Genomic DNA, 27,747 nt, shown 5'->3' on the forward strand with positions numbered 1-27,747 from the left:
AAAAAAAAAAAAAAAAGATTTTAAGGTAAAAGATTTTAAAATTTGTTTCTGATAGGCTTTAACAATGGTTTAATAATAGAGATATTTTATAAATTAAACCAAGTTTCCACTTTTATAGAGAACCAAAAAATTTTTTTTTCTAAGAGACTTTTTAAAAGCAACCAATAGAATGCTGAATGTAGTAAAATGTGGATCCTATGTAATTAAACCCTCGGCAACTCATTATTACCAATAATATCAATTTAGCCTAACTCTGTTACAAATTGTCTCTAGATGTTTCTGTTTTCAAATGGGATGAATTCAAATAGGATGAGTTGGTGAAAAAGTCTAAATTATTGGGTATACGAAATGGAGTTTAAATAATTTTAAGTTTACATTACAAAGCATGCCACTTGAAGTAGGTATTTCTAAAAAATCTCTTCTACAGAGCATAAAGATAATACCTCATTTTAAGCATAATTATAATACCTCAAGTTAAGTTTAAATCCTTAGGTGCTAAAAAATCCCTTTGGTGATCTCTCTTGTTGATTGAAGAAATCCCCTATAGTACTGGTCAACTATAAGTTTTCTTTCTAGTATAATCTTTCTGTTAGTTACTTTTATCATATAAAGTTATGTTGTAACTTTTATCTTAGGCATAATAGCTTCATATGAAATCCTCATGTATTTATTTAACTATGTTTGACCCTTACTAAGTTATATCAATTCACAGACTATTTGCACAACAAATTTTAAAAGCTTTGCACATTTTCTTTTTATCAAGATTAAGTATTTTCTCTGTTTAATCCATCAAGAACATGAATAGTTACGAATGTTATAAACTATGGTAAATTTTAAAACAGATGGCTCACTTATCACACTCAAGTAAATGAAAATTAACCTAATAATAACAAAAGTAATTGTAAGAATAAAAGTGGTTAATAACAAAAATGTATAAACAGTATTCATCAATGGTATTTTCTGAGTGTACAGAGTTTGTAAAATTTTGAGATGGTAAATCACACTTAAACTTGTTAGAGCACTTAAAAATGGGACAAAATAGTCCTATTTATACTTCTTGGTAGACAGCAAGTATTTTCATGTTTTCTATTTATTATACATTTTTTAAAAGACAAATTAGGTTAGTTCTACTGTAGTGTGACAGTTGATGATATTTTTAATGTGAGATGGTCTTTTTTAAACTTTATTTGCAACCCAATGGAGGGCTGGGAACTTAAATGGACATATTGTAGCAGGATTTATTTTAATTTTATTTTTTTAGACAGAAAAGAATAGACTACTAATAAAATAGAGAATGTCATGTAATGAGATTATTAATAAGGCATTTGTTTCAGTTAAATACACAACTATGTGCATATATATATAAATACAAATGCCACATGTATGTGCATATATATTTCATGTATATATGTATATTCACACAGTATACATGAGTGTGTGTATACATATACAAATTATCCATAAAAATATTTAAGTCTGAGTACTCAATTATAATCATATATATTTTTTACACCTTGTGTCTTGGTCACCAAAGTTTGAAAGACCCTGAAAAAGAAACTCACTTTACTCTTGTTTTAGGCTGTATGAGATGGACGTTGGGTAATAACCAGTTATATAAGGTCTTTTAGTCTATTAAGAAGCTGAAAGGTCTAACATACATCATGGGCGAAGAACTGGGTTGATTAAGTGTCACCTACATGATGCTGAAGGATAAAGCAGAACACAGTATTTTTGACTTACAACATGGAGAATTTTAAGTGTTAGTGAAAAAAATGAATTACCAACCACAAAGAGTTACGTCATATCCAGAGTATTTTTGTGTAAGAGGCATTGGTACTGACCATACTCTACTGCAGCCTTGAGGAGTGCTTCAGCGTGAGTGGAGCCAAACGCATTACGAACAAACCGTCTCCTTCGGCGAAGATCATCTTCCCAGTAATCCAAACGCCAGAAATCATGCAGTTGGCTAGGAATGAGAAACAGTCGTCACTATTAATAACAATGTAAAATGGGAAATATATTTTTTTACACAACATTAAAGCTTTATTTCCTTGGTCTCAAAGGAAAATTAAGATGATTTTGGAGATCTTTATCTTTTACAATTGTGTTTACATACATGTTTCCTGTACAAATGACCAAAACTTAAAATAGTAACATTCTTATATTTTAAGCCCTGTAATACTCAGTTCTGCTTTCTCTACAATGTTCTTCCTTCTCCTGAAAACATTAATCATGGGGAGTTTAGTAACAAATGCAGCCTCAAATTACAAGTATTAATGGCACAGTTTTCATTCTTTTACACTGTTTTTAACAAGGCTTGTAAATCACAGGACAGACCTCACTACAAATAGTTTGCAATTTAATGACCACGGTTTCTTAGTAGACTGAATTAAGAACCATAAAATATTGCCCAGTTGGATTTGGTGGAACAATGATTAAAATAATGTGCTGAAATATTCATTGAAATAATTCCCTGCTGCCCAGAGCAACCTGAGAAAAGTGCAATTTTATCCATTATTAATAATACTGAATTAGAGCTGCAAAAAATTCCAGTATGTGGTAATTGTCTTGGTAAATTATTATTCTAACACTAACAGAGTCCTTGGATGATTTTACCGCTTTCAGCTAATATAAACAATTAACAAGCACGGCCTTCATGGAGCAACATTGTCTAAACTATGTTGCGCTCTAAACTGGTATTAAAAATCCACGAGATATTTCAGAATCTACTGAAATCTGTTCATTGTATATCAATGGAATGTTTCATGATATAATTTTTGTTTTCAATTTAATTTCAATAAATGTTGGTGATAAATGCCACTGTTTGAGAAGTCTGTTTTTCTCTATCTACAGTATTTGGAGTAACATATTCAAGAGATAATATTCTAATTTTCCTGAGCAGCACTATTCATAAAAACACATAAAATGCTTTCATAGAAGATTTGATTTCATTTTTATTTTGCTAATTTATTGTAAAAGAATAGCACATTTGATTAAAGCAGGAACTGTGTATGTTTTGCTCATCATTATATCTCTAGTGCAATGACAGAACATACTATTTTTTACACAATGTTTTAAATAAATATTCAATGAATTAATTATACCAATTTGGTACTTTGGAGATACAGAGACATATATAGTCATTAAGAACAATAATTTACTTTCGAAAAACATTTTGGATTTTATGACTATACAATTTTGTTTTCCACCACTTAACTGTAAAAGAATATAATGAGGTAAGAGACATATGAGAAGAACATTAAAATTATAAGCATTTGAAGTATATTTGAATATACTTGTTTTTCTACACATCATAATTATTATAACTTTATTTTTCTGTCAAAATAAGATTACCTAAGAATAATGGTTGTAAGTGTCTCTGTCATTAATTTAAAATAGGACAATTTCTGGGGCACCTGGGTATCTCAGTTGGTTAAGTGTCCAACTCTTGATTTCAGCTCAGGTCATGATCTCAGGGTTGTGTGATCAAGCCCTGCTTTGGGCTTCATGCTGGGCATGGAGCCTGCTTAAGATTCTCTCTCTCCCTCTCCCTCTGCCTCTCCCTCCCAGCCCCCATTCACATTCTCTCTCTTTCTAAAAAAATAAAAATAAATAAATAAAATGAAATAAAATAGGACAAGTTCTCTCCTTACAAATACAAACTAATCCTAGTGATTTAAGGAAGACCCTGCTAAAATCTCGTTACAAAGGTTTTCCTTAAGAGTATGTTAAAATTAAGTTTTGAATTCACCAGGAGAGACAGATCTAATGTTATCTAAAATTTCTAACTATACCCATACTTTTCTATATTCCTCCTATTAAGTATGACTGAGAAAATTTGGACACTATATGTAAGACAAATATAACAAGACTCTGAGAGGAGGAAAGCAGAAGGCAGACTGGCTAACGACCCCAGGGCCTAAGAAACAACATAGTGGCATTCCCAGAGTTATCTTTTTGCCTCATATATCCTAGACTTAGAAGCAAAGACACTAGCAACCCACATAGACTAATGAGTGTAGACAAAAAAAAAAAAAAAAAAAAAATCCCCCCCAAAGCCTGTTTTCTCTAGCCAAAGAACCAAGAAAGGTGCAGTCCAGCAAGACAGAAAACCTGTGGACAACTACTGTACTCCAGCCATCACCACAGAGAAATTGTGGACCCACCTACTCACACCAGAAAGTATGAGTGGGAAGCCTACATCAGACCCTAATCAAGGTGTAATGCCATACCCTATCATCCTCACCAGCATGGTAACAGAGAAAGTCAAATAGGGAAACAGTACTTTCATCTCTGTTGACTGGTAACAAGGTATCCCACCTCATGAAGTCAGTGGAGACCATGTGGAGGGCCTGAAATCCACCCCCTCCCCCACTCCAGCTAGACAGTAATGAGGTATCCTTCTCCCTCCCCACTGTGGTGCTATCAGGGCAGGCCTAGTAGAGAGTTAGGACTTTCACCATTGATCAACACCAATGAGGCTACCCCTACTCGTGGACACCACACAAGATCTGGAACTCCCACCCCTGCCAAGCAGTAATGAGGAGCTGCTTACTCTCTGGATATCAGCAGAGTCCAAGTGGGGAAACTAGATTTCTACCTCCACATGGCGGCAAAAATGCAGTGCTTCCCTGTTTCTCCTAATGGAGCAATGTCAGAGAAAGTCAACTAAAATAGAAGGTTTAAATAAGATACAAAATATCTCAGAGAAGAATAAGAAAATATCCTGCTTCAATCCAAAGTTACCTGTCATTCCAAGAACCTGGAAGATCTCAAACAGAATGTAAAAAGTCATCCATAGATGCTAACAACTGAGGTGAAAGGGATGTTAGAATTTTCTGGCAAGGATTCTAAACCATGTGTGATTTTAAAAATGCTTCACTAAGCACTTATGAACATGTTTGGGGCAAATAAAAAAAATAGCAAGCCACAGGAAAGAAAGAAAAAGTCTCACTCAGCAAAAAATTAGAAGATGTAAAAAAGTATCAAGTAAGTATTTTAGAGCTGACAAATATAATAACCAAAAAAAAAAAAAAAAAAAAAAAAAGCTCAGTGGATGGGCTCAATAGCAGAATTGAAGGGACAGAAGAAAAAATTAGTTAAATGGCAGATACAGCAATAAATATTGCCCAATCTGCATAACAGAGAAAATGGACTGAAAAAAATGAACAAAGCCTCAGGGATCTACGGATTATAACATCTAATTTGGGTCACTGGAGTTCTGGAAGGAGAGAGGAAAGAGTGCAGGGATGAAATAGTCCCTAAAAAATAATGGCTGAATACTTCCTAAATCTGGCCCCAAAGCATAATGTATAGATTTAAAGAAGCTGACTAAACTCCGTACATAATAAACCTGAAGAAATTTATGCCAAGACACATCATGATTAAACATCTGAAAACAAAGAATAAATAAAAAATCTACAAAACAGCCAGAGAAAAATGACACCTCATCTACAGGATATAAAACACTTAGAATGACAGCATATTTTACATCAAAAGCTATGGTGGCCAGAAGAAATGGTTAAGTATTTTTATGTGCTGAAAAAAAGAACTGTCAACTCAGTTTCCCGCAACCAGTGAAAATACCCTTCGGGAATAAAAAATAAAGATTTTTCAGAGGAAGGAAAATAAAGTATTTGTTGCCATTGGGGCTAGTCTAAAAAATGGCTATAGGCAGTCTTATAAACACAAAGAAAGCAATCAAAGGAACACTGGAACACCAGGAAGGAAAAAAGAACATGATAAGCAAAATATGAGCAAATATATAGGTTTTCCTTTTCTTCTTGAGTGTCCTAAATTATGTTTTACCATTGAAGCAAAAATTATAACACTGCCTGTTGTGGTTCTAAGTGTGTGTAGAGATAATATTTAAGACAGATATACTATAAATGGGGGAGGGTAAAGGGATGTAAAGGAAGTAAAGATTCTATACTTCATTTGGACTGGTAAAATGACACCACCAGTACACTGTGATAAAATACATATACAACCACTAAAAAGGCAACCACTAAAAAAAGCTATATAAAGAGATATACTCAAAAACGTTACGGATAAATCAAAATGGAATTCCAAAAAATGTTCAAGTAATCCACAGGAAGGCAGGAAAAACAGAGCAATAAGAAACAAGGATAACAAACAAAAAACAAATAATAATGTTTTAAAAAGAATGCTGTCTATAAGAAACCAACCTCAAATATAATATAGGCAGGTGGAAAATAAAAGAATAAAAAAGATCTACCATTCAAACATTAATCAGAGGAAAGCAGGAATGGCTATATTAATATCAGATAATCACCTACTACAGAAAAAATAAAATTACTAGAGACAAAGAAGGACCTTATGTAATGACAGACGGGCCTATCTACCAACTAGACACCAATCCCAATGTGTATGTGCCAAACAACAGAGCTGCAAAACAAGTCAAACAAAAACTGGTAAACTGAAAGAGACAAAGACAAACACAGAGTTATAGTGTCTGTATATACATCCTTCTTTTCAGGAATTGATAGAACACTTAGACAGAATATCAGCAAAGATCTAGAAGAACACAATACCACCACCAACCAACATATTTAGAACACTCCAACTAACAACGGCAGAATACAAATTGTTTTCAAGTGTCTATGGAACTTATATATTACCAAGATAGACCATATGCTGGGCCACAACACATATCTAACAAATTTAGAAGAACTGAAATGATACAGAGTACTCTCCTACAAAAATGGAATAAAGATAGAAATCAATAACAGAAAGGCAATAGAAAAAAATTCTCTAAACTCTTGGAAACTAAAGCAACACACTACTAAATTACCCATGAGTCAAAAAATAATTCTCAAGGGAAAACAAAAAATACAACGAATTGAATAAAAATTACAATAAAAATATCAAAGTTTCTAGGACACAGCTAAAACAGTAATGATAGGAAAATTTACAGTACAAATACACACATTAGAAAAGATGAAATATTTCAAATCAATACTCTAACCTCTCACTTTGAGAACATAGAAAAATAAGAGCAAAGCAAACAGAGGAAGGAAATAATAAAGATAAAGGTAGGAATTGGGCACGTGAATGGCTTAGTCGGTTAAGCGTCTGCCGTTAGCTCAGGTCAGGATCCCAGGGTCCTGGGATAGAGTCCTGCATTGGGCTCCCTGATCAAAGGGGAGTCTGCTTCTCCCTCTACCCCTCTCCCCTGCTCTCATGATCTCCCTCTCTCTCTCCCTCCCTCTCTCTCGGATAAATAAATAAAATCTTAAAAAAAGATAAAAATAGGAATCAATGAAATTCAAAACAGAAAAACAATAGAGAAAAGTCAACAACAAAGAGCTGATTCTTAAAAAATACCAATAAAACTGATAAGGGAAAAAGAAGACACAGATTACCGATATCTGCAATGAAACAGTGTATACAATTACAGACCCTGAAGACATCAAAAGCATAATAAGTAAATACTACGAAATACTCCATACACATAAATTTGACAGCTTAAACAAAATGGACCAATTCCTCAAAGAGTACAAACTACCACAGCTCACTCAATATGAAATAGATAATATGAATAGACCACTAACTATTAAGAAAATTTAACACATTTGAAACTGCCCCCAAAGAATCTCCAGGCCCACATGGTTTTACTGGAAAATTCTATCAAATATTTAAAGAAAACTGACCCTAATTATACATGATTTCACCTAGAAAAAAGAGAAGGAAACATTTCTCAATTAATTTTATAGTTAGTATAACACCAAAATAAAAACCAAACAACAGTACAAAGAAAGAAAACTACAGACCAATATCCCTTATGAATATAGACTAAAAACCCTTAATAAAATATTAGCAAATAGAATTAGTCAATGTATAATAAAAATTATACATGATGACAAGTGAAGTTTATTCCAAGGAAGCAAGTTTGGTTCAGTATTTGAAAATTAATTAATGACAAGTGAAGTTTATTCCAGGGAAGCAAGTTTGGGTCAGTATTTGAAAATTAATTAATATAATCCACCACATTAACAGCTAAAGGAGAAAAATCATATGATCACATTAGTCATTATAGAAAAGAATTTGACACAATTCAACATGCATCCATGAAAAGAAATTTCCAGAAAAACAGGAATAAAGGAAAATTTCCTCAACTCGATAAAGCATCTACAAAAACCCTATAGCTAAATTATACTTAAAGGTGAAGGACTGAAGGATTTTCTCCTAAAACTGTGAAAAATACAAAATATCTGCTCTCACAGCTCTTATTCAACATACTACAGGAATTTTTAGCCAATGCAATAAAGCAAAAAAGAAGAAAGGGAATACAGAATAGGAAAGGGAGAAATAAAACTGTCCCTATTTGCAGATGACATTATTGTTTATGTAGAGAATCACATAAAATCTATCAATAACTCCTGAAACTAATGACTAAGATTAACAAGGTTACAGGATAAACTCACAAATATCAATTTTGTTTCTATATGCTAGCAATGAACACATGAACAGTGAAAGAAAAATACAATTTAAAATTAGAAAAAAAGAGAGAAATACTTAGTTATAAATCTAAAAAAAAAACATGTATAGGACTTGTGTAATGAAAACCACATAATAATGATGAAAAAATAGAATAATATCTTTTAAAAAATGGAAAGCCATACCATGTTCATGGACTGGAAAATTCAACATAGTAAAAATATCAATTCTCCTCAAATTGATATATAGGTTTAACAGAATACCTACCAAAATCCCAGCAAGATTTTTAGTAGATATGAACAAGATTATTCTACAACTTATGTAACAGAAGGTTAAAGTGGGAGGAACCAGTCTACTTGATTTCAAGACATTAAATAGTTTAAGACTGTGTGATACTGGCCAAAGGACAGACATAGATTAATGAAATAGAGAATCAAGAAATAAACCCACACAGGGCGCCTGGGTGGCTCAGTTGGTTAAGCGACTGCCTTCGGCTCAGGTCATGATCCTGGAGTCCCTGGATTGAGTCCCGCATCGGGCTCCCTGCTCGGGAGGGAGCCTGCTTCTGCCTCTGACCCTCCCCCCTCTCATGTGCTCTCTCTCTCTCATTCTCTCTGTCTCAAATAAATAAAATCTTTAAAAAAAAAGAAATAAACCCACACAAGTATGACCAACTTATTTTGACAAAGGTTGAAAACCAATTCAATGGAGGAAAGATATCTTTTCAGTGAATTGTATTGGAGCAATTGAACATCCATAGGCAAAAAGAAAAAAAACAACCCCCCCCAAAAAAAATTTAAAAAAGAGACAAAAACCCCTGACCTAAATCTCATACCTTTAAAAAAATTAACTCAAAATGGTTCAGAAACATAAATAATTGTAAAACTATAAAAATTTGGGTGAAGAAAAGGAGAAAATCTTTGGTACAGGGCTAGGTAAAGAGTTTGTAGACTTGACACTGAAAGCATAAGCCAGGAAAGGAAAAATTGATAAAGTAGACTAAATCGAAATTAAAAACATTTGCTCTACAAAAGAACCTATTAAGAAGATGAAAAGAGGAGGTGAAACTATTTGCAAATCACCTATCTGACAAAGAACTAAAATCTAGAATATATGAAAAATTCTCAAAACCCAACAGTAAAAAGAGCAAACTATACAAATAGAACATGGGCATAAGACATGAAGAGACATTTCACTGAAGAAGATATACAGATGGCAAATACACACATGAAAAGATGTTCAGTAACATTATCCATTAGGGATAGGCAAATTAAAACCACATGAGATATTACTGTACACCTATCACAATTGCTAAAATAAAACAAAGTGACATCACAAAATGCTGGTAAAAATACAGAGAAGTTGGATCACTCATTTATTTTCTGGAAAGAATGTAAAATAGAATAGTTATGGTGGAAAACAGTTTTCTTAAAAAATTAAACATGCAGTTATCATTTGACCCAGTAATTGTACTCGTGGACATTTATCCTAGAAAAATGAAAACTTATGGTCACAGTAACACATATAACAAATGTGTATAGCAGCTTTATTTGTAATACCCCCAAATTGGAAACAACCCAAATGTCCTTCAATAGGTAAATGGTTAAACAAATGCGGTAGGAAATTACTAAAAGTATGTTTCTCCTTTACTGTTTTAGAGTTAAAAAATAAGTCCTTATGTTAATTAACATAAATTAACATAAATTACTCAGCAGGAAAGTAAGACAAACTATTGATACATACAACAACCTGGATGAATCTTCACAGAATTATGCTGATTGAAAAAACCCATTGCAAAAGTTACATACAGTATGATTCCATTTATGTAACATTCTTGAAATGACGAAAGTGTAGAAATGAAGAAGAGACCAGAGTCTCCCGGGGTTTTAGGAAAAGAGAGTCAGGAATGGGGTGGGTGTATTGACAATAAAAGAGCAACATGAGGGATCCTTGTGAAAATGGAAATACTCTGTATCTTGACTGTATCAATATCCTGGTTGTAATATTGTACTGTAGTTCTACAAGATGCTACCATTGGCAGAAACTAGGTAAAATGCACATGGGATCTGTCTTATTTCATTTTTGTTTTTTAAATTACATTCAGTTAGCCAGCATTAGTTTTTGATGTAGTGTTCAATGATTCATTAGTTGTGTATAACACCCAGTGCTCATCACCACAGGTGCCCTCCTTAATACCCATCACCCAGTTACCCCATCCTCCCACCCCCTCCCTTCTGTAACCCTCAGTTTGGTTCCTGGAGTCCAGAGTCTCTCATGGTTTGTCTTCCTCTCTGATTTCTTCCCATTCAGTTTTCCTTCCCGTCCCCTGTGGTCCTCTGCACTATTCCTTATGTTTCACATATGAGTGAAACCACCCTAAAATTTGTATGGAACCAGAAAAGACCCTGAATCACCACGGCAATGTCTTATTTCTTAAATTGTATGTGAATCTACAATTATCTCAAAATAAAGTTCAGTTTTAAACATGTCCTCACCCTACTGAGATTTCAATATATATGTAAAATTGCCTATACTCACACAAATGATGAATACAAATTAATTTTTTTAATTTCCAAATTCAGCATCCTATACCTCCTTTATATTTATTTACTTTTCATGATGAAAACACACTTTTCCTCCACTATCTCTGTTCCCCAAAGAACTCTGGATAAAAAAGGATCTTGGATCCTTATTCCTAGGGTTAATTTCTATCTCAGTTGGAAAAGTCCTCCTGTACCAATGCTCAGGCAACCAGCTATGTTTCTGGGCACCTGTGGTAGAGAATAGTGCATATGGGACAAGCAAGGTCGGGGATGGTGTCGGGAGCGAAAAATATGGAATGCACCACTTTTCTCTGTGTTTGTTGTGGGGGAAAAGGACACACAGGAGAACTGGTGTCCAGTTTTGACAGCCACTTATTTCCTTCTCTCCTGGAGAGACATAAGCACCTAACAGCCATTAACCAAAGTTCACAGAATAAATGACAGTAAATGCTGCATCTCACTGAAAGTCCTTCTTCCCTCTGGTATCACAAACTTGTTTAAATTGTGATTTGGCAGAACTGGATTCTGTCATATCTATTTTTTTTTAAATCACTATTGTTAATGTTGAAATCCAATATCCTGTTCATTTCAAGTGCATTTTCTGTGCTTTGTTCTATTTTAATGTATGTTTCTCCTTTACTGTTTTAGAGTTAAAAAAAGTCCTTATGTGAATTAACAAGTAATACACTAACTGATTTACATAAAAATTTAAGTATAAGTAACAATGAAAAATATTTACCTCTAACTTTTATATCTAAAATCCATCCTCTTATTTTTGTTGAAGGGGGAAGCTGGGAAAATTGGGATGTTTGCTCTCTGATTTTTCTTCTGGTATTTTTCCCATTATTTATGTAGAAATTATTTTAGATTATTGAGAGTCAGTCTTGGATCATATTAGGGTTTTTAATATTTGAACAGATGTCAACTCTTCTAAGGAACTATCTGTTCCTTTTAAAACCATACTTATTTCACTCTTTTTAGTTTAAAGATAGTGTGGGCACTGAGCATTGATGAAATACCAGCAGGTATTGAGAGTTGTGCTTTCTTTGGATGATCTTATAAAATTACTGTTAGTCCCTGGCAACAGGCCAATCCCGTGGGTAAACTTTACCTGGACTGTGATGGCCATGGTGGTGTCTCTGAACTTGCAAAGTGTGCCAGAAGCACCTTCCTTGTCCTCCTTGCAAATCCACGGATGTGTGGCAGGAAGTAGCTTTCTAGTTTCTTCACCACTCTGTTACTTTTTTCCCTTCCCTTCTCCAGCCCTAGTAGAAAAGGGGCCTTTTCCCCCTCACTTTCTTTCTTACTTAAAATGTAATCACTTATTGTGAGATGATCAATACTAGAAAAAATACTAGAAAAAATGTTCCCCTCCGATGAGTCTGAAAACCCTAACACAAGCGAGGTCCCTAAAAATGTGCAAATTATACTGATCCAAGAAAACAAGAGGCCAGAACAAGCATCTCTATGGCCCTGGCCTTGTGTAATCTGGAAGAAGCCATGTTCCTGGAGGGCGCAGGAGAGCAAAGACGGTATAAAAGAGGACAGAGAACAGGGATAGCGGAACTAGAAGCTCATAAGAGGTCGATTACACAGGCAAACTGTGTACTTGGTAGGAAAAGTAAAGCAGTACTTTGCACCTACAGTGGCCTTCTAGGTCAACAAAGGAAGAAAGTCTCTTCCCTGCCACGATGGAACCTGATGGAGGAGTTATATGAGTTTTGTAGACTACACCTCTGCCCATTCTGGGTTTTGGCCTTTCCGACATTTATCTCATAGTTTTGTGTTTGTTCCTTTGCACTTGTGTTCCTCTTCACTTTTCTTTTTCCTTGTATGTGTTTTTCACTCACACTGGTTTCTTTTTTGTTGGCATTTTCTCTATTGTATTTTCACTATTATGTTTTCAAAACCTCTTATAAATACTGGAACTTTTTTGTTTGTTGAAATTCTGGTCATGAGACTTATACCTATTTTCTTAAAATTTTTGAAACCTACTTTCCTATATTACTCATATCTAGTAGTTCCTTTATTAAAAAGAAATATGTGGTAATTTACTCATCACTAGCCCACACTTTTATGTGTCCGCAAAGCTCTTGAAATGGTATGCAAAATTTTGTGGGATATGTATATATGTATTTTGGGAAAAGAGATCCATGGTTTCAATAAAATTTTTCTCAAAACAGTTTCTGATCCAAAAATGTTCAGAAATATTGTTAGAGTATATAAGTCATTCTCTCCTTGTGTCCCCATTTTTTCTGATGGATAATACTCTTCACCAGCAAGTCAAGAGTTGTTAGAGGTGCTTCTGTTGGCAGAATGATATGCCTACAATAGGCTTATATTCTAACACCATCATATTTGGCATCTGTATCAGGTTACCAATTTAGGAAATCATCACTCTGTTTTCTTTACAAAGTCCTACTCAGTTCTTTCCTTCTTTAATGTTTTCATTCAAAAAATATTTACTGAGCATTTATCCCATGTTAGGCAATGTTCTTCATGCTAAAGATATTTTCCAGTATTTTTTATTCTCACTTATATTTTCTTCACTATTCCCACTGAAATTCATCAAGATACAAGTCTGTAGACTCTTTAACTAAATTCGTTCCTCTATCACTCTTCCCGTTTAAAATTTCAGTGTAATGAAACTGGACTACTTTACTATACCAAACACAAAAATAAACCCAAAATGGATTAAAGTCTCAATGTGAGATCTAAAACCATAAAAATCCTAGAAGAAAACATAGACAGTAAGCTTTTTGACATCAGACTAGAAACATTTTTTTTTTTTTTTAAGATATGTCTCCTTTGGCAAGGGAAACAAAAGCAAAAACAAAATACTAGGATTACACCAACATAAAAGCTTTTGCATAGCAAAGGGAACCATCAACAAAATGAAAAGACAACCTACTGAATGGAAAAAGATATTTGCAAATGATATATCCAATAAGGGGTATACTGACTAAAATATATAAAGAACTTAGACAGGGCGCCTGGGTGGCTCAGTTGGTTAAGCGACTGCCTTCGGCTCAGGTCATGATCCTGGAGTCCCAGGATCGAGTCCCGCATCGGGCTCCCTGCTTGGCAGGGAGTCTGCTTCTCCCTCTGACCCTCCTCCCTCTCATGCTCTCTGTCTCTCATTCTCTCTCTCTCAAATAAATAAATAAAATCTTTAAAAAAAAAAAAAAGAACTTAGACAACTCAACACCAAAACCCACAAATAACCTAATTAAAAATTGGGCAGAGGAACTGAATAGACATTTTTCCAAAGAAGACATACAGATGGCCAACATACAGGTAAAGATGTTCAACATCACTAACCATCAGGGAAATGCAAATCAAAATGACAGTGAGACATCACCTTACACCTGTCAGTATGGTCAGCATTGAAAGGTAAGAAACAAGTGCTGGTGAGAATGTGGAGGAAAAGGAACCCTCGTGTACTGCTGGTGGGAATGCAAACTGGTGCAGCCATTGTGGAAGAGTATGGAGGGGCCTCAAAAATTAAAAATAGAAATACCATATGATCCACCATGATAATTCCACTGCTGGGTATTTGCCCAAAGAAAATGAAAACAGTAATTCAAAAAGATATATGCACGCCTACGTTTATAACAGCATTATTTACATTAGCCAAGATAAGAAAGCAACCCGTGTCCATTCATAGATGAATGGATAAAGAAGATGTTGTGTGTGTGTGTGTGTGTGTGCACACCCAAATGTTACTCATCCCTAAAAAGAATGAGATTTTGCCATTTGTGATAACATGGATGGACCCAGAGGGTATTATGTTAAGTGAAATAAATCAAACAGAGAAAGACAAATGCCATATGATTTTACTTTATGTGGAATCTTAAAAAACAAATGAATAAGCAAGCAAAAAAAAGCAAAGATAGACCCATAAATAAGGGGAATAAACTGATGGTTGCCAGAGAGGAGGGCGTTGGGGGCAATATGGGTGAAAGGGAGTGGGAGATATAGGCTTCCAGTTATGAAATGAGTAAGTCATGGGGATAAAAGGTAGGGCCTAGGGAATATGGTCAATGGTACTGTAGTTGTTTTATGGTGACAAATGGTAGCTACACTTCTGGTGAGCACAGTATAATGTACAGACTTTTTGAATCTCTATGTTATACACCCAAAATGAATGGAACATATATATCAACTATACTTCAGTAAAAATTAAAAATAAAAAAATAAAATTTCAGTGTAAGTACATATACTTTGCCATCTTATTCTGTAACCTGTGAGCCACTCCAGAAAAAAAACAAAACAAAACAAAGAAACTACTCCAATACGTTTTTCAGAATAACTCCAGAAATGACTGTTAGTAATAATTTGCAAGCACGACCAAAAATTGTACTCTGTGATACACTCTTTGGGTCAGTATATTTTGCATGCTCTGAGAGTTTCACGTACTACCCTAAGTTAGGTGCCCAGACACTTCTTTCCATGAAGGAGAGCTAACTTAGATTTCCTGCACTTGGGAAGCAGCCAGGTGAACACATACAGGAGACCCTGTGTGAGCATCACCAAAGTTGTACAGGAAGTCATGCTGCACTCAAGTTCTGCTTGGACTTGCCAGTTTATAGCGGTTAAAATGTCTAATTTGTCAACTAGGAAGGTGAATGTGATATCGTATGTACTTCCATTTATTTATTTATTTTAGCCCTTGTAACTTTGTTTTTACCTTTCAAGACTGAATTATAGAAACACTGAGTATCACATGTATGTGTTGTTCATGAGTGTGGTTTTACACGGACAGTGCATAATTGCTAGAAAAGAGTGGGTCAACAGCCTGTAATTAATGAAGAGAAGATCACCAGTTAGGTTGTATTGTGATAATGAATGTTACTATGAATGTAACGGCATTCATTAAATTAAATTTGGTGTTATTTTAGCATAAACAGAGTTCAGGAAATGCTAATTTTTCTCCACGAAATTTTTGATAAATATATTTTAGACTCATGAGAATGCACTACATTTCCTTAAAAGGGATCCCTCCTGTCCTCCCAGGAATGGATACCTTTAGAAGCTAGGGAGAAAACTGAATTTACCTGGTAAAGCATGACTGTATTGTTAATTGGTTACTTGGTAACAAAAATTATCCGATGGAACTGAGAAAAGAGTGAAAGGAACAAAGGAATATTTTACTAAACACACACACAAAATATCATGAGAACCTGAATTTCTACTTGGCTAAAGAACTGGTGGTAATCACTGAGGTCAGGACTTCTTTAATCCCACCAAGATAGAAGAAAAACACTAACTGGCAGACTAATAATTAAAAATTGTTATCTTCTCTTCCTCTGGACACACTGGAGATTGTATTTCTCCATTCATTTTGAAATAAACCATGTCTACGTGATTTCTCTTCGTCAATAAAATGTGAGCAAAAATGAGTCACTTCCAGAAGAAAGTTTAAGAGCCATTGAACAACGTGCCATGTTCCATTCCCTCCACTGTAGTGATCAAGAAAATATGCAGTGATATGGCATTTCCATCATTTTGCAACCTGAGTGACGTCAGTGACAGAGTTTCCCTGCAGACCCATGTTGGGCACGGAGTGTAACTGAGAAATAAACTTCTCTTGTGATGAACTGAAGGTCATGTGTATGTCACTGTAGTATAATCGAACCCAATTGAGTAAATTCCTAGAATAACAATACTTTTTCAAGATCTAATATTTACTGAGAGCTTACTGTGTTCCAGACATTCTTCTAAGCACTGTATATGGACAGCTCTTCACTCTTGATATATTCCCATTGAGACAAGTACTGTTATTAACCCATTTTATAAATGAAGAAGTGGAGGCACAGAGGTTAAATATGTGCCCACTATTAAGCAACCAGTAGGCGGCAGACTAAGGACCTGTCCCCAGTATGGCTGACTTCCTAACCCCTGCTATCCTGCCTCAAACTGTAAAGAAAGCAACCAAGGAAATGGACTACCTTGATATTACACCAAAAGCACCAGCACAGCTGTTCCCTGCTTCTTTATAAGCAGAACTAATTGTTGTGAAATGAAAAATAATAACCATAAAATACACAGAATGCTATGTGCTTATTGTGTATGCATATCATATAGTCAGCAAATATTTATTGGACACTCACCATAAGCCAGGCCGTAGGCTAAGTACTAGGTGTGCAGAGATGAATAAACTAACATGATTCCTGCCTTCGTGCAGCTTTCGGTCTATTTCATAGTGCAAATAAGCAAATTTATGGTTAGTTTTTCTAAATGTTAAGAAGGAAAGAGATTAGATATAGTAATAAAAACAGGGGAACCAGTAGGCTAAGGAAACATAATTACAAAATATGTTGGCCAAAAGAAGTCTATATTTATTGGCACCCTTAGTTCTCCTCCATAAGAAAAATCATTGCCTTTTATTTAACGTGACTTATGTGCTGTTCAGTCAATTCCTAGTGATATATATTGCCTTAATGTTGCAAGTGCACGTGCGTATGTGTGCACATACTCTTATCCAAATGATACACATTTGACATAGATCTCAAGCCATTTTTACTGTTCTGACTCTTTTTCCTATGTGTTACTGAGCAATTCTTCCAAACTCTTCTTTCTCTGACATGTTTCCATCCACTCTAACCTGAGGTTGCATATTATAGCTGGTCATTTAAATTACAAATTAATTGGTGACGCTCCTGAAAAATGTATCCTTCCTGTCTTTGAAAAGTGCACTCTCACATTCTGACACTGTAAAGTCAAAGTTCAGAAAGCCAAATCCTAGTCTTCAGCCCATTCTTTTTCAGCCAGACTAGTCTGCTCCCTCTCGACGTGATTACTGAACCTGGAAGGAAAGACAGGATTTCTTAACAAGGATGCCAAATACACCACTGGGGATGCATTCCAACATTTTGGCTATATCATTTGTTCCCATGCATATCAGTGGGGAGTAGTTACTATGAATGATGCAGTCTTAGAAACTGAAACATTTTGGATTCACGAAGGAGGGAGATAGTGATTGATGAATGTATGTGAATTAAGCAAGGTTCCCAATTAGCTAAAATGAAACTTCAGATGAAAAAATAATGAATATTATTGAAGTGTGTGTTAGATCGTACAAGCTATACTTAACAATGAGAACAATTTTTGTTAGCAATCAAATCAAATAGCTAAGATATGAAAAACAAAGTAGGTAGTAAAGAAAACTTTTTGCCTAAAATTTGTTTCCAGTATGGGTTTCTTATTTTTACCTGAGTTACAACCTAACTTTTTGGCTTATGTTGCCGCTCTCTCTAGGTGCCCCCATTTGTAGCTTTCGCTACCTTCTGACTTCCTTTTTCCCTGTATTGTTCACTGAAGTGACAACCTATTGCAGCACTTCTCATTACATTTGATCCTAATTTACTTTTTTATCAGAAGGAAAAAAAGTAGTATCATTTGGTTAACATAGGATACTATCATCTTAGTCACATAATTTGAAAAGTAAAGCTTTTCAGCATAAACTACATTATATAAAAAGACTCTTAATTTACTCACAATGAGCTTTGAGAAGCCACGTTAATGTTACCTGGTAATTTTAAAGGAGGGTATGTTATACTGCAAGTTTGAAGGTAGATGCATGCCTATTTGATAAAGGGCTGAGCAAATGATTCAGGCAAAAAATCTTCATTCTGTCCTCAAAATAATTAATCATATCACAGGGCTTATATTACTTTTTTTTTAAGTGTTGCAGAAAGGAAAGTCTCCTGATAGAGTACTAGATGTTTTATTTGATTTTTTAATTTTTTTTTTCTTTCTTTTCTTCAGGGAAGGCAGTTTTCTGAGACAAAAAAAAAAAAATTAGATGATTACTTTTGCCTTGTGGGTGCACCATTACTCCCTATGAGCCCGGTTTTCTGGTATCATAAGGGATAAAGTGGTTTAATAGACTTTAAGGGATAGTTTTCAGTGTGAAAATGATAGATGAGGAGAATAAGCCCATCAGCATCTGGTCAGGTTCTGTATGTTATCATAAGATGAAAGAGCAGCTATTTTAAGCATGTTGTCGAGGAAACTGGGCTCAATTCTCACAAAATATTTATTTACAATGTTTGTAAATTTTAAGTCTCAACTAAAAGAAGAGAAACAAAATGAGGGGTCGAGTATCCACACAGAGGAGTAGAGTTGTTCCTGAGTTTCCCTTTATCTACAGCTAAAAAAGAAGAACCACCCCACTAGGGCACTGCTGCCTCAATTCCTGTAAGTGTGGTTTCTTAAGGAGGTCACTAGGTGTGAAGTATTTTTGAATTTAAATAATGAGGATAAAATGTTGTACAATTTAGCTGTAATAAATGGCCTCTATCTTCCCTAAAGGTGTATCCTTTCTAAAGTAATTATTTAAAGATGCCAATAACTCTTTGCAAAATACCAAGAAACTTTTCTCTTTCAACTGTCTCAACATAGAGACAGAGACCATTAACAAATGTTTTACAATACTGTTCCATATAGAAAGACTCAATTAACTGAGATGTTTGTGGGCTCTGGTGATGAGTTTTATGCAGAAGTGGAAATCTGCATTAAACAAAACTGTTTAGTTTTAACTTGAGATCCCAACTCAACATCCCAAACTCATTGACTCAGTATGATACTTGACTCAAGTACCACTCACTGACAGCCCTTGGATCATACTTCGGGATGTTGTCAGTGATAGGATGATTCCTCACTTAAACACATTATCTACTATGAGCCAGTGGCTGGTGGCTATGTTAGCTGATTCATGCCCCCTCCCCCTTGCTCATGAAGGCAGAGACCTTTTCTGTTTTGCTCATTGCTATATGGCCAGTGCTTAGAAATGGTGCTTGGTATAGGGCCTGTTCTGAGGGACTACATGCTCTAGTAACTGTGTTTGGGAACAAAGGAAGAAAGATTAGTATGGAGTCTTTTCTACCTAAGAAGCTAATCGTCTTGTGAGAGGAGACAAAGATAGAAACAATTACAATATAATGTGGAAATTGATGTTTGAATAAAGCATTCGGAGGGCATATGTGAAGGACTTATGAACTCCACTGGAGAGATCAAGGAGAGATGATGCTAGAAATAAACCTTTCAATGATAAAGAGGGATTACCAGGTGGACAAGGAAAGGAGATATACTGACCCCTTAATACAGCCACACTGAAAAAGAATAATCCTAAAGTTTCCAACTCTAACAACAATGGTTTCTTCATGATTTTCTCCTCTTTTCCTATATTGGAGTGTTCCATGAATGAGTGAATAGATAAATGAATTTTGGTTTCATTTGATTGCCTCAATCATCCCATAGTTTGAGTCTCATTCAAACATTCAGGGAAACTTCTAGACTAGAAATTCAGACTAGAAATGGTAAAATACAGAAAAAGAAAGGTTACTGTGGATTGAACAGTAAGAGGAAGGATTGAGCCAGATTATAGGCCTGCATGAAGTTTTTTGATCATCTTTAATATTCTGAACTCCAAAGTTCTTTCTCCTCAAAGTTCTTCTCAAGGTTGTTATAATCCTTTAAAAATATATCATTTTTCTAGCTCTGAAAAAATAGGTTATAATAGATGTCTCTCTTTTCTTTTTTGTGACTCTCATTGCACTGTTTTTTGAGCAACAAATATGAACCAGGAACCACACTGTATTTTAACATATCATTTAAGCCTTATAACAATTCTATGAAATATGTATTAACCTCAAATTTCATAGATGGAACGGAAGCCTCAAGAAGTCATATACGAGTCCAACCTACAGGTTCAGTATTCAATAAATAAATACTTAATGCCTATTCTTAAATAGGCACTATTTCTAGGAACTAGGGATTCAACAGTGATCAAGACCAAAAAGGTCTCTGCCCTCATGGAGTTTGCATTCTTATGTGGTGAAACAGACAGCAAATATGTAAATAAAGTAACAAAATCTCATTTTGGATAATGATAAGATATATGAAGAAAATACAGCTTAGTTATGGGATAGAGAATGAGTGGGTATATTATACACAATATGTTTAGGGACAGCCTCTATGAGAAGGCTATGAGCTGTATGTGAGCTGGTATCTCACTGATGAGAAAGATCCAGCAGCCACTCATGATAAAATGTTCTGGACAACAGAGAGAGCTAGCTGAGAAGGCATTGCTTTGGAAATGAGCTTGGTATGTCTGAGTAACAAAAGGAATGCTAGTGAGGTTTAAGCTTAGAAAATAGGATCAAATGTGTTCTGATATTAGGCAGGGACAGGATCATTCGGGGTCTTGAAGGAATCTACAGAAGGAATAGTAATAAGATCTTATTTATACTTCTCTTATTCTGGCTGTTGTGTGAGGAAAAAGTGGTTTAAGGTTAAATGAAACCTGAAAAGCAGATTAGGAGGATGCTGAAGAAGTCAAGATGGAGACAACTGTGGTAGACAGCATTGGAACTGGAAGGGAGGACACATTTCGGATATATTTTACAGACAGAGCCAACAGGATGAGTTGAGATAAAACAGAGGCAGAGGCACTGGTGGAGTGGTGATAAAAAGAAGGGAATGAAAAACCATTCTTAATTGGAGTTCTGCCTCTGATTTGGAGGAGTACTAACAAATTGAATGTTGCACAGAGAGCATCAATAAAATCTGACAAAGCAGGAATAATAATGACCTGAGAGCTATGGAGGGTAAATAAAAACAGTATGATTTTGGAGGGGAGTTAAAACTTGAGGAAGTGATCAACACAGGGAGAGTTCTTCATTTTTGAGGGTTTGTCATGAGGACAGCTACAGTCAGGAAGATGGTGCAAGATGACTAGAACTCTGATAGAAAGTCTGCTTCTAGACATGGGAACAAGGGGAAGGAGCTTGAGGTAAACAGGGATGCTGAAGAGTGAGGTGGGAACCGTGAAAAAGAGAGTGCCTGTGAAGGGGAATGCCAATTCTGTGTTTGAATTCTGTTCAAGTCTCTTGCTGGCTCTTGAACTGTAGGAGTAGGACAGAAAAAAAGCAATCTGAACTAAGATCTGAGCCACAACCCACTGTATATGTGACAGAGTTTATAGTTTGAGCCTAACCTAGTTAACTGCCTGCTAAAATGATAATTTCAACATTGCTTGGAGGAGTGAATCAGAACCCAGAGTTCTCATCACATAACATTTGTAATTTCTGGGATACAGTGAAAAGCTACAAAGAATCAGAAAAACATGACCGATTCTCAAGAAAAAAAGTAATCAGTGGATGTCAACCACAAGATAATTTAGGTGTGGGAATTATTGGACAGTATAATAAAGTGAAGGAAAATACATAATTAATGAAAGACAGGAAATCTCAGCAATAGAAATGTAAAAGAGAATCAAATGGAAATTTCAGAATGCAAAACTAAAATGTCTGAAATAATTCACTGGATAGATTTAAGAGTTGAATGGAAATACAGAGAAACTCAGTGAACTTGAAGATAGATCGACATAAATTATCCAACCTGAAGAAGAGAAAAAAAAATTGGAAAAAAATTAACAGAGCCTTGGGTCTCTGTAGCACAATATCAGAAGGTCTATCACACATGCAATTGGGAGTCCCCCAAGTAGAAAGATATTTGAGGAAAGAATGGCCTAAAACTTCCCACATTTAGAATGATATAAATACAGAGATTTAAGAAGTTGAGTGATGTCCTAGAGGATAAAGATAAAGAAAACCACACCTAAGAATATCATAGTCAAATTGTTCAAAATTAAAGATAAAGACAAAATTGTGAAAGTGGCTGGAGAAAAAGAACAGAATACATATGGGAGAAAATATAAAGGCAGGAAACAGTGTGAATACATCTTTAAGGTACTTAAAGAAAAGTAATATACTATCAACCTAGAATTCTACATGCAGCGGAAATATCCTTCAAGAATAAAGATAAAATAATTGCCTTTTCAGCAAAAGGAAAAGTATGAGAGTTCACTGACATCAGATGTGCACTATCAGATATGATAAAGAAAATTCTTCAGTCTGAAAGAAAATACCAGATGGAAACTTGAATATTCTGAAATGACCGAAGAGTGCTAGAAATAGTAAATGTTTGGATAATATAAATAACCATTTTCTCCCTTAATTTCTCTAACATATACATAACATTAAAGCCAAAATTATGATATGCTCTTGTGGGATTCCTAATGTATGCAGGTGTTATATATTATACAAGAAATATAGCACAAAGTATTTTGGATGAAGGATGGGGAAGATAATTGGATATCTATGGCTGCAAAATTTTTATATTTTACACAAAGTGGTACACAATTAACTCTTTGTAGACTGAAAATTAAGATATATAAAATAATTCCCAGATCAACCACTAAAAAATATATAATGCAAAGAAGTACAGCTAAAAAGCTGATATATAAGTTAAAATGAAATTATATAAAATATTCAAATAATCCAAAAGAAGACAGAAAGGGGAAACAAACCAAAAACAGAGAAGACACATGAAAAACAAACAGTGAAATTATAAAGCTAAACCCAACCATATTCACAATTAAATTAAATATTACCAGACTATTCTAATTGGAAAGCAGAGATCAAACTGGATTAAAAGAAACACTCAACTATATGCTGTGTACAAGACATGCATTAAAAATACAAAGACACAATTGTGTTGAAAGTAAGTGAATAGAAAAAAGATCTATAAACAATAAGCATAAGAATCTAGAGTGGCTACATTATTATCAGGCAAAGTATACTTTAAAACAAGGAATATTACTACTACTTGCAATAAAGAGGGGCATTAATCTTGGCAAAGGGGTCAGTTCTTCAAGAATACATAATATTCATGTGTATTTAGCTAATATCAGAACCTCAAAATACAGGCATACCTTGGAGACATTGTGTGTTTGGTTTCCATACCACTTCAATAAAGTATTACAAGAAAGTGAGTCAAGTGAATTTTTTGGTTTCCCAGTGCATATAAGTTACGTTTACACTATACTGTAGTTTATTTAGTATGCAATGGCATTATGTCTAAAAAAACAATGTACATACCTTAATTAAAAGATGTCTTATTGCTAAAAAATGTTAACCATAACCACTGATCACAGATCACCATAACAACAATAATAATAATGAAAAAGTTTGAAATATTGTGAGAATTACCAAAATGTGATGCTATGTGAGCAAATATTGGAAAAACAGTGCTAATGGTGTTGCCCAGTGCGGGGTTTCTACAAACCTACTATTTGTAAAAAAAAAAAAAAAAAAAAAGCGTATCTGTGAAACACAATAAAGCAAAGTATGCCTGCATGTGAAGCAAAATTGACAGAATTAAAGGGAGAAATAGATAATCCCATATTTGTAAATGAAACAACACACATATACATGTTATTAAAGAAATAAAGAAGAGATTTCAAACTTGATGAGAAAGCACAACAAATGTGAGATACAGCTAATGCAATCATAGAAGTTTATAGCTTTAAATACTTACATGAGAAACAAAAGAAAAGATATATTAGAAAACCAATAACCTAAGGTTTCATCTCAAGAAAAACTGGAAAAATAAGAGCAAAGTAAACCTAATATAAGTAGAAAAAAGAAAATAATGAAGGTAAGAGCAGAAATCACAAATTATTAGCTGGCAGAGAATTTGTTAATCTAGCAAGACCCAAGTCTAGCATACATTTGGAAATCTCCCAAGAACTGAGTGTTATGTTCTGTGTTTATATGTATGCATATGTCATGTGGAGGATATCAGGATCTAGAACGATTAGCACAAAGAAAATGCCCAATTTTATAATGAGTTTGGGTAATTGGAGCTCTTTCTTGCCTTTATAGTGAGAAAAATAAATGTATGTTAATTCTTTAAATTGGATGGTAAATTGGTATTGAACCACTTTTCATTTGATTTGGAAAATCTTTATAACAACCGAAGAAAATCTCAGTTTTATAATATTACAGCTTTATTGTGACATGAATTTTCATCAGTGATCATATATATACTTTAAGGTCCCCTGTCAGATTATAAAAAAGGAAGGAGAGAGAGAGAGAGGAAAGGAGGGAAGGAAGAAAGGAGAGAACTATGTCTCCTTTGTATCTTGAGGAGATATAATCATTTTTCTTCAAAGATAAAGAAATACATAAGTTTCTGTTCCTAGAAGCAGTGCTTTCAGATCTGTATAGTGCTCCACTGAGGTATTCCTTTGTATGGTGGAGACAGACCAATCCATCAGTGATAGGGAGCAAGATAGAAAATAATTAGAACATTTTTGGATTCAATCTTCCTGTCCTTGGCTTTACAAAGAAGTAATGACCTTGTCCTTTTTGGAAGTGCAAGATGAGCTATTTCCCTACATTTAGTACATCTACTTAAGTATGATGATATGATATAATTCAAATAGAACGTAAGACTTAGTTACCTTGATATACTGCATATTAGAATAGAATACCTACAGGGCGCCTCGGTGGCTCAGTCGGTTAAGCGTCTTCCTTCATCTCAGGTCATGATCCCAGGGTCCTGGGATTGAGTCCTGCATTGGGCTCCCTGCTCAGCGGGGAGTCTGCTTCTCCCTCTGCCTCTGCCCCTGCCTCTCCCCCCCAGTCATGCACATGTGCTCTCTCGCTCTCTCTCACTCTCGCTCTCTCTCAAATAAATAAAATCTTTAAAGATAAAACACAATTTAGAATAGAATATCTACAATGGGTTTCTGGTCCCTACGACAAAACTCTTGGCAGCAAGAGTGGTAGCTGTACTGTTTAGCAAATATCCACAGGGAAAATAAGCCAATTAGAGCAATTTCTCCTAAAGGGGTGTAACTTGAGTCTAGGTTTGCTATGTCTAATCAAAAACAAATCTAATGGAAGGGAGGCAGAATACAAGGTAGACAAGGGATTTGCATTGCTGTTTCCTTTCATTTGAAAACAGAGAAATTGGGGCGCCTGGGTGGCTCAGATGGTTAAGCGTCTGCCTTCGGCTCAGGTCATGATCTCAGGATCCTGGGATCGAGTCCCGCATCAGGCTCTCTGCTCCGCGGCAAGCCTGCTTCTCCCTCTCCCTCTGCTCCTGCTCTCTCTCTCTCTCTCAAATAAATAAATAAAATCTTAAAAAAAAAAAAAAGAAAACAGAGAAATTAAAATTGTATTTCCCAATTATTTCAGTGTTTTAGGAACTTCTTAGCTGCAAATCAGGGTATCAATGGTAGTATTTATACATAAAAATTTTATATAAGAAAAAGGACATTTTAGAGGTACCTTAATTTTCCATAAATGCTTGAAACTAACTAAATAAAAGGGCCTCTAAATTTAAATTAACTAAATATGATAATCGGAAAACTTTTTTTTAAAACAAACGAGTGTTTCAATGATGCTTTGAATTCCAGCTTTTACCAAACAGAAACTTCAAAGAAAAAAGCATACCAAAGGATTTTAACTAAAAGTTTGATAATGAAACCTGTTACCACTTATTTCTTATTCTGTGATATCATATTCATATAATTACTAATTTTGGGGAGCACTGCATTTATAGTTCATTTCAGATAGGATGAAAGTAAAATCCAGTGGGAACTCTTCAATTTTAAGTTTAGGAGGCTATCAGAATTTTCAAAATCTATTTTTTTTTTTAATGTGTTAAGAATGTGTGTTGAGAGGAAGCTTCTACTATTGCTTCAGGCTAACTCTCTAAGAAGGTACTGTAGCAGGCTATTATCTATTGCAATTGCTATCTTTCAGCATTAGGATAACTGGACAACTTATACTGACTGAGTACAATTGGAACCCAGTCATAGTGGTAGGGCTAGTTTAGTGAGGTTGTAAAGAAATAGCTTCTCAGAAAGAATGTAGATTCTTACTGAATTTGGATTCAGCCAGAAGTCCCATCTAGCTAGAAGTGCTAGCTCTGGAGAGTCAACCAATACATTGCTGTAACAGGAAACAAGCAATGGAATGTTCAGCTGTGACCTAGAAGGTCATTAACAATCATAATGTACCCTATTTGGACTTCTCTTTTGAATGCTGCTGACTCTACTGAGTCTTTAATTGTGTGTCTCAAAATACCTTTGGTTCTAGGCAAGATTACCATTCTTAATATGAAATTATGTAGGGTAAAGAAAATCCCATGTATCTAAATACCTGACTTTATTTACGTTCAGATCTCTCCAAGTCTCATGGCAACTTTGATCTGCTATTTCTATTGTTAGTATGGCTTTTATCCAAAATCCTTGGGATAGATTACGTTTTACGAACCATAATTTTTCAGATGTTAGAAAAATAGTATGTTGCAGCTCTTTGTATTATGGATAACTCCTGGTAGCATTTTGTTTGGGTTAGTATTCCATAATCAAATAAATTAATATCTCTGCAAAGAAATGTACAAATATTTATACAATATGGGATAAAGACAACAAGTAGCCACATTGGTTTAAGCCAAATTGGTTTAAATTAAGTGTTGTCACCCAATATATTTTCCACAAACATATAGAAAAATTTATGGTTTTCAGAGTTTTAAAAGGATTAGATCTGTAACAAATCCTAGAAGTGAACTTTTATTCTCATTTGGTCCAAATGCTAAGTGGACACAAAGTTTCTTTATTTTATTTTCCAATAATCTTAGTTGCCATATTAGAGTCCTAGCAAGTAAATTTAAACATTTTTTTGCTTTCATTTTCATAAATGATCAAATCATAATCTTATTAGCCTCCTTGGGTTCCTCTAAATAAAATTAATAAAACATATTGCATATAAAATATGAGTAATGGCATTTGTGGAAAAGTTTATTTTCATTGATTTGTCATATAACATCCCAGAGAAACAGTGGGCTTATGATGCCTCCTACTTGCTACTGTTCTTTTATC

General features: G+C 34.7%; 1 protein-coding gene across 7 annotated transcripts in view; it reads right to left on the bottom strand.

Annotated features, from left to right (window-relative positions):
- Positions 1–27,747, bottom strand: part of NBEA (neurobeachin) — a 683,633-nt gene that overhangs the window by 229,982 nt on the left and 425,904 nt on the right. For all 7 annotated transcript variants that reach the window (XM_035003560.1, XM_035003559.1, XM_035003554.1 and 4 more), the window contains one exon: positions 1,842–1,966. In XM_035003560.1, coding sequence (XP_034859451.1) covers positions 1,842–1,966 — 125 coding nt within the window. The remainder of the gene's footprint in view (positions 1–1,841; positions 1,967–27,747) is intronic.

Source organism: Mirounga leonina, unplaced genomic scaffold (genome assembly GCF_011800145.1).
Source record: "Mirounga leonina isolate KUSES-001 unplaced genomic scaffold, KU_Mleo_1.0 Mir_127, whole genome shotgun sequence".
NCBI classification, from domain to species: domain Eukaryota; kingdom Metazoa; phylum Chordata; class Mammalia; order Carnivora; family Phocidae; genus Mirounga; species Mirounga leonina.